The 20,532-nt window shown below is 34.3% G+C and overlaps 2 protein-coding genes across 5 annotated transcripts; both read right to left on the bottom strand.

Moving 5' to 3' along the window:
* Positions 1–1,314: 1,314 nt before the first annotated feature.
* LOC115216373 (zinc finger protein 836-like) lies at positions 1,315–5,600 on the bottom strand. The gene is made up of 2 exons (XM_029785653.2): positions 4,912–5,600; positions 1,315–3,893 (listed from the first exon to the last, which is right to left on the bottom strand). Exon 2 carries the CDS (start codon positions 3,499–3,501, stop codon positions 2,167–2,169), a length of 1,335 nt encoding a protein of 444 aa, XP_029641513.1. The 5' UTR covers positions 3,502–3,893; positions 4,912–5,600; the 3' UTR covers positions 1,315–2,166.
* Positions 5,601–13,444: 7,844 nt separating this feature from the next.
* LOC115210433 (zinc finger protein 664-like) lies at positions 13,445–19,782 on the bottom strand. Of its 4 annotated transcripts, none has more exons than XM_036500872.1 (3): positions 18,958–19,781; positions 16,045–16,753; positions 13,445–15,981 (listed from the first exon to the last, which is right to left on the bottom strand). In XM_036500872.1, the coding sequence occupies exons 2-3, from the start codon at positions 16,277–16,279 to the stop codon at positions 14,741–14,743; spliced, it is 1,476 nt and encodes a 491-aa protein (XP_036356765.1). In that variant the 5' UTR covers positions 16,280–16,753; positions 18,958–19,781; the 3' UTR covers positions 13,445–14,740. The 4 variants fall into 4 exon arrangements, with proteins under 4 accessions (XP_036356765.1, XP_029634926.2, XP_036356769.1 ...); XM_029779066.2 differs by having other exon boundaries at positions 13,445–15,995; positions 16,059–16,753; positions 18,958–19,780; XM_036500876.1 differs by having other exon boundaries at positions 16,066–16,753; positions 18,958–19,780.
* Positions 19,783–20,532: the final 750 nt, after the last annotated feature.

Here is a 20,532-nt window from a genome sequence, read left to right as displayed (position 1 = left end):
AATGACATTTTATTTTGCGATTTCATTTTCTATATTTTCTCATAGTTAGTGACGATTACACAAATTGCGTGAATTAATTTGTCCAAAAGTTATGGCAGGTACATTGCTATCTACTGGAATTCTGTTAAACCTTTATTTAAATATCATTTTGTGGTATAATACGGATGTTGGTTAATGCTCACATTTCAAGAAAATATCACATATATCATTTCTTCTAAGAACATATATACCTATAACATAATATGAATATTTCAAGTAAATCTTTTACAACACTGATACATTTACAATCTCTGCTTTTGTCTCACAAGGTAAAAGGACAGGTTTTATAAGGTTCTTGTCAAAGATACTGAAGAACTGATATCTTTATAGTAGGTGATTTTAATGGTCATATCAGGATACACAGGTGATATAGAGGTTATGAAAATGGCACAAGAAATAAAGAACAATTAAAATTCCTAGATTTCTCTGATACACATTTTAACACTTGCAACAAATTTCAGAAAACCATCTGGTCAACATGCTTGTCGGGTAAGTATGAAGTAGAGATTAATTTTGTCCTTACAAGAGAGTGAGAGGAGTATATGTTAAGGTTAATAGTTTCATATTGGAGTCAAGGAAAATTTGGAAATAAATTACTATTTGGAGATTCAATGTCTGGAAGCTTAAGGATTGCAGCTATATAGGACATAGCCCATTTGCATTCAATGACACAAAGTAGAGTCATTATACATATCAAAAGAACAGTTTAGTATCTCTGATTTAATCATGAACAAGGAAAAACTAAAAACATAAGTCAGAAGTGCTATCATTTCTGATGATCAATCATAGCAACCTTGCTTATATAGCATCACAGACATTAGGACTCTTTTTTTTTAGGACCTACACAGAGCTCAAGTAAAAGCCACTTTGATGTACTGCTGCTGTACACACACAAGCATCCTAGATCACATCTTAAACACTGATTCACTCACCAACACAAATGAGCAGTTGCTTCTCTCTGCCTCTTCTAATACAAATATAACAACCTATTTTGAGGGGTTAGAGGAAAGTTACCAGTTACATCTTGCACTTTGCTAGTCTTCTCCTCCAGAAATACAACCCTTGAGGAATTCTGCTCATATGCATGCATTTCTGTCGAATATTGAACTACAACAGGAACCATATCATTCTTACCAATTATTGGTGAGATATAAGACTGAAACCTCAAAGGTCATAGAGACATTTTTTATACTCCTCACTAATTTATAAAAACAGCCCAAATGCCTGTTCATATAAGCCAGAATGTCAATGGAGAGGATACTGGTGTACTTACTCTCAATAACAGTGACAAGAAAGAGGAATGGAAGTGTTATGTGTGGTAGTTGAAAGAGAAGAGTTGGATGATGAGAAACTACTCCAAGTGGAATCAATAAATGGCCCAGCGGTCAAGTTTGGCCTCAGTGTTAGAAATAAGCCTAATAAAATAATGAAGGTAAGAAAAATAGCAGGTCTATCAGGGATAACAGAAAGCATCAAGATTTAGTATTGCTCTGTTAGATACACAGTTAATTAGATAGTGCAGAGTGATTTATTCCATAATGTACTGTATCATCAATTATACCAAAGATACAGAAAAAAAGAATACAATAGAGGTAAATGACAAAATCTAGTAAAATAGGTGAGATTTTTTTTTTATTAAAGTTAGTATAAGTAATATTAGCTCAAATAACATAGTTTGTGTTAAGACAGAACAAGTGATATATTTTTCACGATATAACTGGAAGACATATTTTCAGTTATAAACAAATTACTATATTTGTTATTCTATATAATGCTTTTATAACAAAAAGTAAAAACATCCTGCACAAATTAGGAAATGACAGTAAGACACAGGCAGAAGTTTAATATGGTATACAAAGAAAGGTTGACCAAGGATGTAGGAATCTTCTGGCATGCTAAAGGAGGTCTTGTACTACAGATGCTCTAGATCTGCAGGCAAACTGTAGTAGAATGAAATGTTTGGTTAGCTAAATACTCAGTGCAAAGAATATGTGTAATAGGATATCAGAAAGACTGTCAGCATAGAATAATGAATAGTTAAAAGTGATGATGTTGCATTGGTAAAATCCAATTCATAAAACAAATTTCCATTTGTACAAAAAATATTTGACAGCAGATATCCCATAGCTAAGGTTTCTCTTCTGTGTGGATACGTTTGTGTTTAGTTAAATTATCCCTTCTAGCAAATGTTTCACTACATATATCACAGTGGTAAGGCCTTTCTCCTGTGTGAATACGTTTGTGTCGAGAGAAATGACCACTTTGAGAGAACGTTTTATCACAGATATCACAGTGGTATGGCTTAAATCCTGTGTGGATACGCAAGTGGCATGATAAAAGACCCATGGTAGAAAATGTTTGCTCACAGATATCACATTCATATGTTTTCTCTACTGTATGAATACGTTTGTGGGTAGACAAGTCAGCACTTCGAGAAAATGTTTTACCACAGGTATCACAGTGGTATGGTTTCTTTCCTGTTTGAATACATTTGTGGGAAGCTAAATTACCAGTCTCAGAGAATGTTTTGCCACAGACATCACAATGATATGGTTTCTCGTCTGTGTGAATACGTTTGTGTTGAGTTAAATTATCACTTCTAGAAAATGTCTCACTACAGATATCGCATTGGTATGGTTTTTCTCCTGTGTGAATACGTTTGTGTCGAGAAAAATGACCACTTTCAGAGAATGTTTTACCACAGATATCACAGTGATATGGGGTCTCTCCTGTATGAATACGTTTGTGTCGAGAGAAATGACCGCTTTGAGAGAATGTTTTATCACAGATATCACAATGGTATGGACGTTCTCCTGTGTGAATGCGTATGTGGCAAGACAAACGACCTCTTGAAGAAAATGTTTCATCACAGATATCACATTTGTATGGCTTCACTCCCGTGTGAATACGTTTGTGGGTAGATAAATTAGAACGTCCAGAATATGATTTACCACAGATATCACAATGATATGGTTTCTCTCCTGTGTGAACACGTTTGTGGGTAACTAAATTACCAGGTTCAGCAAATCCTTTACCACAGACATCACAGTGGTATGGTTTCTCTCCTGTATGAATACGTTTATGGCAAACTAAATTACCAAGCTCAGAAAATGCTTTACCGCACTCACTACAATGGTATGGCTTCTCCCCTGTATGAATACGTCTGTGGGTAGTTAAATTATCCTTCCGAGTAAAATTTTTACCACAGACATCACAGTGATATGGTTTTTCTCCCGTGTGAGTACGCCTGTGGGAATTTAAACTGCCACTCTGAGAGAATGCCCTACCACAGACATCACAGTGATACTGTTTTTTACCTGTGTGAATACATTTATGGGAAGATAATAAATTACTTGTAGTGAATAACTTCTCGCATATATCACAAGCATACAAATTCACTTCTGTATTTTCCTGTGTCTGATTTGAAGAATCATCATTTTTAAACTCTGTTTTCTCATCCATAATTTTCTTAATCTATATTTTCTTGTATGGTGGACTTAGTTAAAGTTAGCTGATATTTTGTTCTTTCAGAAAGACTTTCAAGTTGATTTATTAGGATGGTATCTTGTACTTAATAATCAGCAGCTAAAGATCATTAAATTAGTTTCAGTTAAGATATATCCAGATATCAAAGTCCTTTCAAATAAGACAGTTAAAGCTTCAGGGTAAATCTTCCAGTTAACATTTATGTGGCAACTCTTGCCTATAATCGCATTCAAACAAATACTTCATTTTAATTCAACTTGTAAAAACAGACAGACATTAGCTTGATAAAGTTATTTTTAGTCATGTAGAGTTGATAATTACGTTGATATTCTTCAATGAAGTATCTTTTCTCATTATCGTCTGATAACCTGAAATACAAGACAAACAAGAAGGGGTTACATAATTATTGGACAGAAGAAAAACAGAACGTTAAAACAACCAAAGAGAATCAGAATATATTTAGTGAAAAGACACACCGATATAAAGATGTAGTAGAAATGAATGTGGATTTTAGAATTAAAATCCTCAGAAAAAACTAGGAACTATATGAAGCTTTGCAGAACATTACTAAAACGCGTAAAAAATATGTCATCTTTCACAGAAGTACATATCTACACCGAGTAGATTTATTTCTGCAATACTGTTTTAGGGCCTCTTACAATATGCAGGATATCTATTCTAAAACCAAAATACACACGATAAAAACTATGCTCTCAAATCAACACGAATATTTATTAAAAGTTCAGTTAGAATGGCTTTATATATACATACACACACAAGTGTTATAGCTACTGTTTATATTTGTATATGGATGAGAGACAGAGATGCAAATTACGCATTTGTATGTCTCATAAACTATATGCATTTCAAAGTTGGTTTTTTTTTCACTTTTTAAACTACTGTTGCCAAATTTCACTTCCGGTCGAATCGCACTATAAAATAGAAAATAGCGCATACGTTGTTTAAAATTCCACCAACTGAAAAGAATATCAAAATAATCATTAAAACTGGAAATCATTTCTGCTGAAAACATTCTTTAAATCTCAGAATCTTTGCTGCCAACAATTGATAAAGCAAAGTACACAAACCACTCTGATTTATTTCTTACACGAAATGTAGTGACATAATACGTTTGATGTATGTTTATGAAAATGTGTGGACAGTTAAAAAACAACGTCGTTGATGTAATAACAGAATAAAAACGTAGAGTAAGAGTGAAATTATTACTGAAAATTAGGTTAACTACGAAGGGAGAAATTAGAGAAGAAGATGGATAAAACAAAACAGATTTTGACAAAGCGCAGGAATGCAGATAAAATAAAAATGTAAATACAAAAGAACAATTTTGGGTAAGAGAAATATCTAAAATATATTAATGATACTCACATAGTAATGAAGTTAGGTGAAATAATGAGATGTACTGAAGTAGTCAGAAGTCTAATCAAATGAAACGAGCAGTAATACAGAATGTACAAAAATAACTTGGCTCTCATAAATGGTCGAAACGAATATGTAGATACTTCAATGTAGGTTATTGTTAAAGATTATTGTTTTCATTAAGTAACTCCAACATTTAGTTAATTATAAATGCAGCGCTGCTGAACATATTTCCTATTTACAAAAAAGTAACTAATTTCGAAAATTAAATTAAAATACGAATACTTATTTGAAAGCTTTCAGAGGAGAAATTTATGAATAGTTATGCATACCTATCTTAATTTGAGTTAGGTGAGTTCTATATATATTACAAGATGTAATGACATCTGACAGTCAAGATAAACTTCGAAAATAAACTGCTACACTAAAATTCAAAGATGTAAAACTCAAATGTTCCCTCTCTCGTACCATTCTTTTGAACAAATTTTTATGACGTTCAAATAAACAATCGTATTTCTGTTTATTTTTCGAACTGAGTTACTGTTTTTTCCCCTCAATAAAAAATGGGTTATTTCCACAAATGCTTGTTATTTAAATGATGGTATTAAGAAATGAATACAGTAATCTATATACTCCGTAATAACCTCGAGTTTAAGCATCTATTTATTCGTTTCGGCTATTCAGAAGAGCCAAGTTGTTTTTGTTCATTTCAGATTATTGATAACATCATTGTAATCGACACCTATTCTAACAGTTAAGGGTTACGTACACATTTTCGTATAATCAATATATTTCATTTGCGATTGAAATGTGTTACTATATTTTGTTTGCATTCGAAGGCATTAGTTTCACTTTTTAAAAAGATGTTCACTGAAGTTGAAAATTTAAATACAAAACCCCAAAATATTTTTGCACTTCAAAAGCAAACCAAATATATTAATATACGAAAAAATATATATTGCAGCTGTAAATCCCTTTATCCTAATTATTTTGTTTTATTTTATTTTTAATTCTTTTTCTGATTCTGGATTTTTATTTTTATACTTCTAACTGTTAACAGTTTGTCGCTGTCCTTAAATTTGTCGAAATTCCAATTTTTTCAAAGATTTCTCAACTTCTGTTGTCCCATCTATTTATTTAATACACTGTCCTAATCGTCATATTCCTCACAACATTCTATCCCTTAAATTTGCGTTTCATGTGGGCGGAGGTGGTGGTATAACAAATTGTCATGTTTAATAACATTAACTTTTATTGCCTTCACCGTTTTACAAAATAAAACTAGAAAACTGGACAAAACAGAGAACAGAGTTGAAAAAATTAAAAAGATAAAAAGGGAGAAAGAAAAAACAAAACCCAAAACAATTCACCATTTTGAGTTGAAACGTTGGGGGTGCTGGGAAACCTTTCTAATGGCTATTGAGACACGCTAGCACACTTGCAGCAGGTGATGGCGAGGCTGATGTACTGGAACAGCCAAGTGCCCTCATGAACCTCACCAGTTACCTCTGCAAGATGAATTGCCAGTGAAGATAGGAATCTCGCAGTTAGTGGTCCAAACCCTCCAAACGTCTCGAACGCTACAGATCCTCAAACTTGACCTTAATGCCTTCAACTCCATCAGCCATGATGCCGAAGGTCCCACAACTCTACTGCCTTGCATAGCAGGCTTATTGGGAGCCCAACTATCTCTCTTTTGGTGACAAAATCATCACCTCCACCTCAGGTGTCCAACAGGGTGACCCACTCTGTTTGCACTGGGCATTGATGACATCACCAAGATGGTCATCAAGCTAGACTTCAACGTCTGGTATCTCGATGATGCTTGTTTGGGAGGACCTCCAGACAGGGTTCTCGCCATCCCATTGCCAATTCTAAATCTGTTAGTATACTGAAAAGTATCTATTTTCAATCAACAGTTTTATAGTGTATCATTAAAGATATTTAACTGTTTTCAACTGAGGTAGTTTCCCTTCATAAGTTAATTATATCATTAACTTGTGTCCTAATGTGAATTAGTCATTCAACAAATTTTCTTCCTTATTTTTTCCAGAATCTTTTGTCAGTTTGCACTTTAGAAACAGGAGTTACATTCTAATCAAATGTATTTTACTTGTTTCTGCAATATCAACTTATCCAAACGGCATCTATGAGAGAGATAAGAAATGAAAATAGACACTAGAGTGACAAGTAGCAGCATGTTGGTTGTTAGTGAAGAGATTGAATAACAAATCACCATACGCTGCATGATGAAGAAGAGGGAGAGATAATAATGTGTATGTTGTGTTTCATTTAAACATCCAGGCTGAGGTCACCAACTTAATTGAATTAAATTATTTCATTGGAAAGATTCATCTTTATTTCTCTTTATTCTGTGTCAGTTAATATATTTTATCTAACATTTATACAGGTCATGATATGACACACTGTCAATGTATCAAACATCCCACACCACATCTATAGGAAATTAATTCGATTGATTGACAATAATTTATTCAGCAAACCATTATAAGCACTAGCTCACAGATGAATAGTTTCCTTGGTTTTCCTCTTCTACCATAGATCAGCCTAAATCTGAAAAGGAGATGGCATGGTATAGTCATAGATGTATGTCTTATCAGAAGTCTGCTTACCAGATCACAGGTTAACTGTGTAATGACCTGGTTGTTAACAGCAGAAAATATTCTAAGCTTGAAAGATTTAAAGATCAACATAGCAAACATCACAGTGCTACTTAGTAACAGCAAGTATAAAATCTCAATGAGATAAGAAGTGAATTGCTTCCTGTGCAAGTAGGGATTCAATACTGTATTCAAAGACATAAAAGCAACCAAAAAGTATTTTGGCAGGCAGTGAAAAAAAAATAATGATAATAAAAATACTGGGATCTCAAATAGATTGCTTGTTGTTGATGATAATGATGAAAAAATGTTTCCAAAAGTGCTGTGTTGTTCTTTGATTTTGTAAGCATGTCCACACGGGTTAGACATATAGAAAACAAAAGTGTGCTCAAGGTTGTTGTTGGAAAGATGCTGGATAATCTTGTAGGTGTCTACCAAGTCTGTTGGAGCAAGATATTCAGAGTATGGTAGATGCTTGATGGCAGGTATTCGCTTGGTTGCACATTTCTGAATAGTTTCCAGGAGATTGATATGCTGAGCAAGATAAGGGTTCCAGACTGGTGATGCAAATTCTAAATGTGGATGTACCATAGTCATATACAGCTTTAAATAAATAAATGGAAAGCAGTTGACATAGGTCTTACTGAGTAATGCTAAGACACCCTCAACCTTCTCCCAATCTTAGAGATGTGGCTTGTCCAATGCAGGTCACAGCTTACAATAATACTCAGGTCACATTCACTAACAGACTTCTTAAGAGTGGTGTAGTTGAGGGAGTGTGTAAAAGCTGGGTCTTTCTTTCTAAAGTGCATGGTGACACAATCCATTGCTGCATTGTATCCAGGTTTGATTACAGGGAAGATCTATAGCATATATGATCTGTTATTGTTATCTCAAGGTACAGCTTAATATCATCTGCATATTTCAACACTGTAACATTCTTCAAGTTGGCATCAATATGTGCAACCAACAGTAAGGGCCCAAGAACAGATCCCAATTTTACACAGATCTCATAGGGTGAAGAATGATGTCCTAGAACTGTGACTACTTCTTTTCGACCAAGAATAAAGGACTTCAACCAGTTATAAAGATAATCTTTCACTCCCAATGCAGAGAGTTATGAGTCGCTCATGTGGTAAAGAATTGAAGGCTTTAGTAAAGTCAAGATAGATAACATCCACCCATGAGCTGCCATCAGTAATTTGGGTGTCACCAAGAAACTTGATAAGTTAGATACAGCAGGTGGTGTTAAGGATAAATCCAAATTGTGAGGGTCAAATAAGGCTGTGAGAGCTCCAGAAGTTCCAGAGCATGTTAAACAGACATTAAATGATGATGATGATAATAGACAAACAAGAAGACTTCATTATATGTAGTAAGCTTTATGGTGAAATGTTCTTACAATGTTAATAGATTTCTCACTGATCTTCCATGAAAATAAATCTGTCACTTCCATTGAACACTTTACCAACATTTGAAGAAGCTTTCCATATATACTAAGCCCTAAGAGGTAGTCCAATACCATTCATAACTCTTCAATAAACATCAAAAGTATCTTGGTATTCATGAAAGAAGTATATGATACAAAAAATCAGGTTATCATTAGCTTACTCTTGAGCAACCTTCAAGGCTTCTCCCATCATTTTAAGTGCATAGTGTAAAAAAAAATTTTAATATTAGCCAAAGATGGTACTGAGTGGGGGTGGAGGTGAAAAAATTCATAAATTTTCAAAACTTTTTTCATAAAAAGCTTCCTCACCACCCATCATTTGCAAAAGTGTGGGGGGAAAAAAATTGAAAAACTCCTGTCAAGACAGAAAATCCAATGTAAGTGGGTGTGCTGTTCCAAAAGTCTGCCAAAGCATTCTGTTGAGAAAATTACCTGGCACTGATGGATTAATCAGCTAGTATGTGTGTGTATATATATATAATCTGAAGTTTTAAATTGATATTAAATATGCTTGACCACTGGTTTTAAATTGATATTAATCAAGCTAATATTCAATTTTTCACCCTTATTATTTTAAATTGATATATATATATATATATATATATATATTAATAATAATATGATAACAAAAGAATGAATGAGACCTTGATATTATGTAAATAAAGGAATTCATCTATAATATGTAACAATTAGTCAAGTATCATAATAAAACTCAAGAGTTTCGGATGTCGGGGCAGAAGTCTGCTCCGGCATCTCATCAATTATTAAGACAAACAAAAATGCTATGAAAATGACCATTAAATAAAGGGAAATTACAATGAAGATGACCGTTATTAAGGTGTCAGTTGCATGACACCAGTATCTGCCACAACTACAATTTCACTTGGCTTGATGGTTCTTCTCAACCACAGCATATTGTCAAAAGTCTTGGTCATTTGTCACTGCCTCCATGAGGCCCAGCGCTCAAAAGATGCTTTTTACATGCCACTGGCACAGGTGCTAGTTATGCAACACCAGCATCAGCCACATTGCCTCTGTGAAGCCCAACACTCAAGAGGTGCTTTTCACGAGCCACCAGCATGGATCCTAGTTACATGACACTAACTGCCAAAACAATGATTTCACTTGGCTTGGCAGTCTTCTCAAGCACAGCATATCGTCAATGGTTACACTCACTAGTCATTGCCTCTGTGAGGCCCAGCATTTGAAGATCATGCTTCACCACTTCATCCCAGGTCTCCCTCTTCCACTGGTAGAGACCAACACTTTTTCACAGTTGTCTCTCTTGCACACCACATCTGATGCCTCTTATGCCCGACTTTTCTTTCAAGACATTTACACTTTGTACATGCACACTGACATTGCACATCCAGCAAAGCATACTAGCTTTATTTCTTTCAAGCCTATGCATTTCTCTGCAGTCACAACCCATGTTTCACTGCTATGTAGCATGACTATTTGCACAAGGGCATCATACAATTTGCCTTTCACTCTGAGGGAGAGGCCCTTTGTTACCAACAGAGGAAGGAGCTCTCTGAACTTTGCCCAACCTATTCTTATTCTGACAGCATCCATCTCTGCAAATGACTTGGTCACCTAGATAACGGAAGCTATCTTTTACCTCTAGCTTACCCTGCTGGCAATTGATGAAGTCTGTTATAAAATATTTTTCATGTTTTTTGTTCTGTTCATGACAACCTCTCAGAGCCTCCACCCCCGCTACTGACTTGGTCACCTAGGTAACAGAAGCTATCAACTACTTCTAGTTTTTACCCCTGGCATTTGATAGAGTCTATTTTCTGAACATTTTTTGTTAATTGTATCTGTGCACTTTACACACACAAAAACTGGTTTCCCTGTTAACCTTTCTCTGATATTGCTGCACCTCTTATGTGTCCATAGCTTACACTGGTTACATCTTATGGAGTTTCTACCTACGCCTTTCCTACAGCTTGAGCAGGGCCATCTACCTGGGGGGATTTGTATGGAAGAAGGATGTTAAATGATGACAATGATTAAAATGATGATATTTATGCTAGCATAAAAAAGAAGTATTTCAAATACCTCTTTTACAACAGTGAAGCATCTACAATTTGTGCTCAATTGCTACAAGTAGGAATATTAGACAAGTAAAATAATAAGTTTAATGAAGCCATTGTTAGTTACATGAAAAACTGATATCATTTTCATAGTGGGTAGTTTCAATGGCCATGTCAGGTGACACCAGAATGCAAAACATGTGAATATGGAGGGTTTGAACACAAAAGAAAGAAATAAAAAATAAAACTTGTATTTCTCAGTGTAAATGATCTATTTGCAACACAAACTTTAGAAAGCTAGCCAATCAATTAATAACAAACATGTCATAAGAATTAAAGATTATTTGTCATTACCAGAGGCTGAGAGAAGTGTATGTTGGTCTTTACCAATTTCAAGTTGAAGACTTTCTGAATTAAATCAGGATTTGAAAGAATATTACAATTAGGTGCAACCTGATTAAAAAATTACTACATTCAAAGTAATTTCCAATTAGTTACAAACTTGATGTTTATGCAGATAGAGAGGAAGTAGTCAACTATAACAGAAGGCAGCTGCGTATTTCTTTTTTCATTGCAATGCTGACAATCTTTTCTTCTTGAGCATGTGGTTCTACTGTTCGTTCGTCTATGGTAAATGTTTCTAAATTTTTCTCAGCATCTTAGATGAGTTCTAAGTACTAGATGTTACAAGCCTTTATCTATTCTTGATGGTAAAAAATTTTGAAATCATAAGGAAGTATATGGAAGTTTGGACAAATGCAAATTTAGTTTCTTCTTGATAACATACAATTATTACAAAAAATGACTAAGGGTCATTCTATTAAGATATTGTGAAGCAGCCTGACTATGCATTTTATCCATTTAGTTAAATTTAAAAGGTTAATCCAGCCTTCAGAACCAACAATACTCTCAACTTTATAAGTGAACAATATCACTCTAATGAAACTGGATTGTTGTTCAACGCTGTCTAGGCATTGAACTCAATGCATCTCAGGTAAAAGTATGTAAATTGCTTGAGTGCTTGTCAGCAAAGTCATCCAAATATCTAAACACATTTCAGAAGTACTACAGTGTGCACGTTGTTCATTTACATTCACTTTTGCTGAAATCACAAAATACTGAAGAGTAACATAAGGTCATTAGCATAGATCAATTTGAAAAATAAGTACACTTAAACACTATTAATGTATTGAATCATTATCATCGTTTGTATAACATCTGCCCTCCATGTTGGCATGGGTTGGATGGTTTCACAAGAGCTGGTCAGGTGTCTGGTTTGACATGGTTTTTATGGCTGGATGCTCTTCCTAACACCAACCACCCCCCAGAATGGACCCAGTGCTTTTTATGTGGCACCAGCACAGGTGAGGTGCTTTGACATGGCTTTTACAGCTGGATGCCCTTCCTAACACCAACTACTTTATAGTGTAAACTGGATGCTTTTCACATTGCACCCCACTGGCAGGGTCACCAAGTAACTTGCAGGATGAATATCCTTTGAGAGGGGAGGGGCATTGGAGGAGGTGATCCTGTGTCGGATGATGAGAGGTTTAAGTTAGAGTGTGACAGAAACAAGTGTCTTGCTGTAGAGAAGGTACATAGTTACCCAGCCAGAGAGAGAGAGAATGATCAAGAATGAGGACAGAAAAAAGTATGCTGCTGTAAAGGAGATATATAGTTACCCAGCCAGAGGGAAAGAGAAAGAATGGATGACAGCAAGAGTGCAGGAGAGAGATGGTGGCAAAGTGCCTGGGCATACTCACAAGGAATAGGGATTAGAACATAAATGGGATGGTAGAGGAAGAGAGAAATAGATGGTGAAAAATACCAGGGCATACCCTGAAGGTATGGAGGTTATAAGTGGCAGGGTATTGTCAAAAAAGTGCTGAGTAGGGAAGGGGGGACTATGAGATAGCAAATATACAGTGGGCAAAGCAGTGAGGACAGGATTGGGGAGAGAGATAAGCATAGTGCATGAAAGAGACATGAGGAAAAAATTAATTTGGTGTGTGAAAAGTTTTATTGTTGCATGTGAGTGGAACACAGTGCTTCTAGAACTGTTTCATTGACATGGGCAGGTTTTTCAAGAACCTCATATTGCAAGACATCTTAGCCCACTGTCATTTCCTCTGTGAGGCCCAATGTCCTGAGATCAGTCCTCGTCACTTTATCCCATGTTTTCCTGGGTTTCCTTCAGTGAATAATAAATTTATAATTTCTGAGTATGTTAACATAAGCTTTGTATAATTATTATGCATGCATAATGAGAGTTTCTCAATGATATTAATAACAGCTCTTTGTATATTAACATATAAGTTTCTTCAGTAAAATCTAGGTGCAAACTGAACAATCACAATCACTGTACAAATGTACTGTTTTAATAAATCTTTTATTACGGACTGCATCTGGATATACTTCACAAACAAACAACACAAATTAATATTTCAAAATTTTATTTTAATGAGATTGTATCTTTTATGGTTCTATGCATTTTCTCATATATAGTAACAGTTACACAAATAGCATGGGTTAACTATTGGAATGTTCTAGAAGGTACATTGTCATCCAGCAGGTGTTTTCTTATAGCTTGCTTAAATATTAGTTTGTTGTAATTTGGAGATTTCTTTATGTTGCTCAAATCAGGATGGAAAGTATTATCATACATATCACAGGATACCAACAAACGAGTATAACTTGTGAATATTTGTATGATCATATATATTATCATTGATATAATTTCTTTCCTGTATATATTTATATATGATAACATAAGTATTTCAAATATATATTTTACAACATCAAAACATCTATGATTTGTGCTCAAGTCTCACCAATAGGATTAATAGACAAGTAGAAGGATAAGTTCAGTGAAACTTTTGTCCAAGCTAGATGAAAACTGATATCATTGACATCATCTTCATAGAGGATAATTTCAACGGTTATGTCAGGTAACAACACTAGTAGGATGACACATTGATGAGGATGCAGGTTCTGAGTATGATAAAAAAAATAAAAATTTCCTGTATTCCTCTAATGAAAAAAGCTTACCATTTACAACACAATTTTCAGAAAGTTAGCCAGTCACCTGGTGACATACTTGTCATATGGATATGAAGTAAAGACTGATTTTTTGCCCTTATCATAGACCTTGAGAAGATTTTCAATGGGAACATAGCACAGTACATTCAATGGGACAAAAGTACAGTCACTATGCATATCAAAGAAATAGTAGTACTTTTCATATCTAATCAAGAATAAAACACACCTAAAACCCTCAAAGTTGCTACAAATGAGAGGACTCAAAATTTCTGAGGAAACACTCATGGTAATTCCACCTCCAAAACCTTTAGTGTCAATAAATATTTCAGTTCTAGTCTGTAGTAGACCCTTTACAAAGCTCAGAGTACTGATCACATGTAGGACAATGCTTCTGCTCCATGTACACATACAAAAAAAATATAGAAGACATGAAAAATGTAGGTGTATTCTGGTCAACAGGGAGAGAATTTTTACCTCAGATACTGGACAGGAATGTTTAGCAGTAATGGATATATGAAATGTTCAGCTGATCAAGTATTCAGTGCATATAAAAGATACGGTGGAATTTCCAATAAAATATTGGCAGCGAATAAAACAGTAAAACATTGATAGTAGTGTGGTGAAATATAATAAAAACAAATTCATTTATAAAATATATTGGTATTTGGATAAAATCTATTACCACACGGCTATATATTCATTCCCATGTGAATATGTTGATGTTGAATTAAATGCTCATTTGTAGAAAATGCTTCACTACAAATATCACAGGGAAACAGTTTCCCTCTTGTATGAATACGTTTGTGTCGAGATAAATGAGAAGTTTGAGAAAATGCCTTATCACAGATATCACATTGGTATGGACGTTCTCCTTTATGAATACGAATGTGACCTGCCAAATGACTTTTAGTAAAAAATGCTTTATCACAGATATCACATTGATACGGTCTTTCTCCTGTGTGAATACGTTTGTGACAAGACAAATTACTACTTTCAGAGAATGTTTTACCACAAACGTCGCAGGGGAATGGTTTCTCCTGGGTATGGATACGCTTGTGGGAAATTACCGTGTTTCTATCTGCAAATGATTTACCACAAAATTCACAAAAGTATGGTTTTGCTCCTGTGTGAATACGTGTATGTCGAGTCAAATAAGCCCTTGTAAAAAATGCCTTATCACAGACATCACATTTGTATGGTCTTTCTCCTGTATGTGTACGTCTATGAGAAGACAAACCAGTATTTCCAGAAAAGCTTTTACCACAGAATTCACAGTGGTATCGTTTCTCTCCTGTGTGAATACGTTTGTGGGTGTGTAAAGTACTACTATCTGAGAATGATTTACCACAGATATCGCAATGGTATGGTCTTTCTCCTGTATGGATACGCACATGTCGAGACAAATGACTATGTTGAGAGAAAATTTTACCACAGATATAACAGTGGTGTATAGTTTTACCTTGACATTTATGGGAAGATAATAAATTGCTTGTAGTAAATAACTTTCCACATACTTCACATTTATGTGATTTCACTTCTGTATTTTTTCCTGTCTGATTAAATGAATCAATATTCTCAGTCTTTACTTCAATATTCTCAGTTTTTACTTCAATATTCTCAGGGTTTGTTTCTATATTTTCAGTCTTTGCTTTGATATTCTTGGTGTCTGCTTCAATATTTTCAGTGTCTGATTTGATATTCTTGGTGTCTGCTTCAATATTTTTGGTGTCTGATTCAATATTCTCAGTATCTGATTCAATATTCTCGGTGTCTGATTCAATATTCTCAGTATCTGATTCGACATCCTCAATATCTGATTCAATATTTTTGGTGTCTGCTTCAATATTCTCGGTGTCTGATTCAATATTCTCAGTATCTGATTCAATATTCTCAGTATCTGATTCAATATTCTCGGTGTCTGATTCAATATTTTCAGTGTCTGATTTGATATTCTTGGTGTCTGCTTCAATATTTTTGGTGTCTGATTCAATATTCTCAGTATCCGATTCAATATTCTCGGTGTCTGATTCAATATTCTCAGTATCTGATTCGACATCCTCAATATCTGATTCAATATTTTTGGTGTCTGCTTCAATATTCTCGGTGTCTGATTCAATATTCTCAGTATCTGATTCAATATTCTCAGTATCTGATTCAATATTCTCGGTGTCTGATTCAATATTTTCAGTGTCTGATTCAATATTCCCAATCTTTGCTTCCTCATCCATAACTTCTCTTTTAATCTATATTTTCTCTGCGTGTTATCACAGTTAAAGTCTAATGATGTCTTGGTTCTTAAGAAAGAGATATCATTCTATCCTAATACTTCAAATTAAAGTAGACTCTACTTTGAATTATTAGGAAATAATTTTGTAAATAATAACCAGCAACTGAAGGATTGTTAAAATAGCTCCAATGAATGAGTTATATCCAGATATCAAAGTTCAAGTCCTTATAGATAATACAGATAAAATTTCATGGTAATTCTTCAGATTTCATTTATAAAGAAAATTTTCAAGCAAACACCAGTGTAGGAATTTTGCAAGTAATATCAAGGCCAAGAAAAAATTCACTTCAATTTAACCAAAAGTTGTAAAAACACGCAGACATCAGCTTCATAAGGTTACTTTTAGTCTTCAGAAGTTGGTAAATATGTTGATAATCATTAGTGAAATATTTTAATTTCAATATCAAGTGATAACCTGCAACGAAAGACAACAATATGACAAACGAGAGAAAGAAGTGTTAACATAAAAAATTATAAGAGAGAAAAGATTCGACCATTTGTACTGAAACAATAGCCAGGTAGACTCTGAACATATTTACAGATAAATAGCATTATGATATATATGCGGTAAAATATGATATATATGCGGAATGGATTAGAACTATGGATCTAATGAAGGCTGGAAACGATGTCAAGCTCGACAGAACATTACAACAATATCCTAAAATTATATTTACCACCTTACTTAAGGAAAAAATACGTATCTACACTGAAATGCTATATAGATTATTTCACTTAGCTCAATCTTTAGCCGTCTGACTTCCTCGATGTCATGCAAATAAATGGTTAAGTGCAATCCAGAATGCAAGAAAAACAAAAGTATTTTCTACCGGTATTACCAAAATTTACCTTTTTCTACTGAGTCAAAAGAACATGGATGAAGGAATATACTGCAGTAGTTAGAGACTACTATGAAGCTTTTCACTAATAAAATAAGACAAGCTTTTATAAAAATAATCCCTTTAACACAGACATAATAATGTCTTTCTGATTCTGGTGTACAAAAAGTGAAGATCGTTATTACTAGTTTCAGCCCTTACGGGGATTCAACATGAACTACCAACTTCATCTGCTCACGAAAAGCCAACATAATCCGAATACTTCATTGGGATTAATCTTATTTAAAATTCTACTAAACGACACTGATCGTAGAATATCTATTAGAATACAAAAATATTTTTTCTATTGAAATATCTTTTTTAAAACTCAAAATAGAGGATGTTCTAAAGTCGTGTCATGGGATAATTAATACCTCAATGTAATGCTTGGGTTTGGATAGTCTCAAATTTTTTCAACAGAGCACAAGTCTCTCTTGGTCGATGGAATGTGTGTGCCTCTATTTTGTTACTGACTTCTTGTTATTTTATCCCTATCGTTTTTTTATGCCCCCCCCCCATTTTCTTACTGTTTATTTTGGTAAATTGTCGGGCGCTCTTTTAGATTCGTAGCATCGGCGAAGTCACTCTGAACTAACTATTCATACCCAAAGGACGTCAGTATGTTGGGCGATAAAATTTATAATACATATGTATAAATATATACAGAATATATACAATAGTATAAATATATACAGAATCCAATGTATATACAAAGTACCATGGTAATAGTTGTTGGATGCTTGTGTGCTAGCCGTTGGTACTGCATACATATATACGTTTATCTGTGTTCTTCGCTCATCATTCTAGAAATAATAGCAACACACATATGCTTCAGCAGCACACGTGTGTATTAAAAAAAATCGGGTTATCATGGTGTGTATGTGTTATGAATTCTGGAGAGAGGGAGAGAAATCGGGGTAATAATGGTGTGTATGTGTTATGAATTCTGTTGCAAGAGGATTCGGCAATGCTAAAGAGCAACCTTTCAGTATTTAAGCCAAGACATACCCAACCGAAATATTCTACCTGATTTATGTTCAAACTGACCAGGACTGGCCTCTCACACTTACTTTACAATGTTGTTCTAAAAATAAACAATCACATCACCGAAATCTCGAATACACAAGATAATGCACAATTGATTGAAAACAATGTGAATAAATAAATATTACATTTGACGGAATAATCTGAAGTGACGGCTCTTGTGTGAGAACAGTATAAGCTCGCCTTGTGGTGCGAATCTGAAATAGCACCATTTGTTGATCTATTGCAGGTATAGGCAACTTTTTTTTTCGAGAAGCGGGCCACACTACAAAAAAGTCAAGGTAATTTTTCGTTAGGCGTGCCATTCGTGGGCCGCAGGTTGCCCATGAATTGATATGTAACGTTTAGCAGTCGAGCATACAAGCATTTCATGAAACTTGATCTCATAGACATGAAAATAAGGAAACGGTACAGAGTGTGACAAACTACGTCGCAGTAGGGGACACGGAAAGATAGAGCAAAAGAAGAGAACATGGACGAAAAATAAAAGGGTTTAGAAGAATAAGAAAAGAATAAAATATTGTCTAAAAACTAGATTTAGTGCGTTTAAACTAAGCAAGGAAGTAGATGATGAAAAATAAAAACGAAGGGATAAGATGTGACAGGGAACAGAACTGAAACAAACGAAGTAGAAATATGAATATGAAGAGAAACATTTTACTACAAGTCATACTTAAAATATATTAATGATACTTACATTGTAATATGAAATAATGAGAGGTGTATTGAGGTAGTAAGGTTTGATATTGATAGATTACCAGGATTTTCAAGTACTTCTTGCAGGCTATTTCTTATTTTTATCCAGGTTGATGACTAATTTCTCAGCTACAACAGTTAATTAGTTGTTACTAATATACAATGGCACAAATGAATGTAAAATTACAAGCCTTGTAACTGAGCGTGAAGGATAAAAATTACCTCTTACGATAGAGAGTGCTATAAAGTTCCTGGATACTGTAATACATGTCTAGACTGATCTTATTAAAAACCTTCCAACTCTGTCCACCTCGTCCTACTTTCGGTTATAAGATGTCGCCTTTCTTACCGCTGTTTAATCTCTGGTCGGTGACTTCTGAACAAACAGGCCAACGATCAGAGTTGATTGCTAATCCAGATTCGCAACTTAATTTCAGTTTTTCGTAACAAAACTACCCATTTTACATTTTATAATTTGGATCTTTTCCTGAAAAGATCCTATAATTTTTCTTTAAGCCCACAATAACGACAGAGTATATGTGATCACTTGACCTCCTACTAATAAACAAAGAAATGTCACTCAACTCACACCCCACTGTCTTTAAAAAGAAAGGATACATTGAACAAAGATAGCTTCCTGGTCAGTTTAATAACTCCACTCTCACTTCGTCAGTTAACAGTTACTTTCCTTGTGTTTGATGGCCAGCGAAAATTCTTTTCCTCTATTAACCATTATACACACAGTTAAGGTATTGAGTGCTTTTGATCTCGTACCAAGAAAAACTGAAGTGGATGAATTGTATATCTGAAAAGCATTTAATTAATTTTGAATATTGTTTCAGTCTGGAAGCAATTGAAACTGAAAAATTTCGTAAGCAGCCGACTTTTAACGTCGCCGAGGTCAACTTCGCCTTTCATCCTTTCGGGGTCGATAAATTAATTACCAATTGCGTACTGGGGTCGATCTAATCGACTGGCCCCCTCCCCCAAAATTTCGAGCCTTGTGCTTAGAATAGAAAAGAATGATATGAGAATTATGAACGTAACTTGATTTAACTGTCGCAATTTGCGAATGATTTATAATAAGAAGTCTGATTACATATGAAAGACGACTTATGAGATGAAAATGAATATCCGAATATTTATGATATAGTATGATATATGAAAGCGAAAATATTTAATTTGTAGGGTAAAATAGAGAAAATATATTAGGTTCACAGAAATAATCGAAAAAGTGTCCGAATTACTTTCAATTTGTGATCGTAAACCGAAAGAATTTCGAATTTTATTTGTCATTTCTGAATATCTTCTGTAATTGTTTATTTCAGTGATTTGCTGTAAATGGCTTGTCGAGCATTATCCGAAAATATTTTTCATTTGTTTAAAATTATTATTGATGTAATTTGTCCTCCTAACTTTTAACAATAAGATAAATGTGCTGGTCACTATCCCTTTTCCCTCAAAAATGGGATGAAGGATGTATGAGAAGAGGAGTCGTCCCTTTTCAATTCCTTATCCGTTTTACTGTTAAAAGTTTAAAAAGAATGCAATGGTTAAAAAAAACAATAACATTAGA

The sequence above is a fragment of the Octopus sinensis genome, linkage group LG1 (genome assembly GCF_006345805.1).
Source record: "Octopus sinensis linkage group LG1, ASM634580v1, whole genome shotgun sequence".
NCBI lineage: Eukaryota > Metazoa > Mollusca > Cephalopoda > Octopoda > Octopodidae > Octopus > Octopus sinensis.
This window is presented reverse-complemented; position numbering and strand designations above follow the sequence as displayed.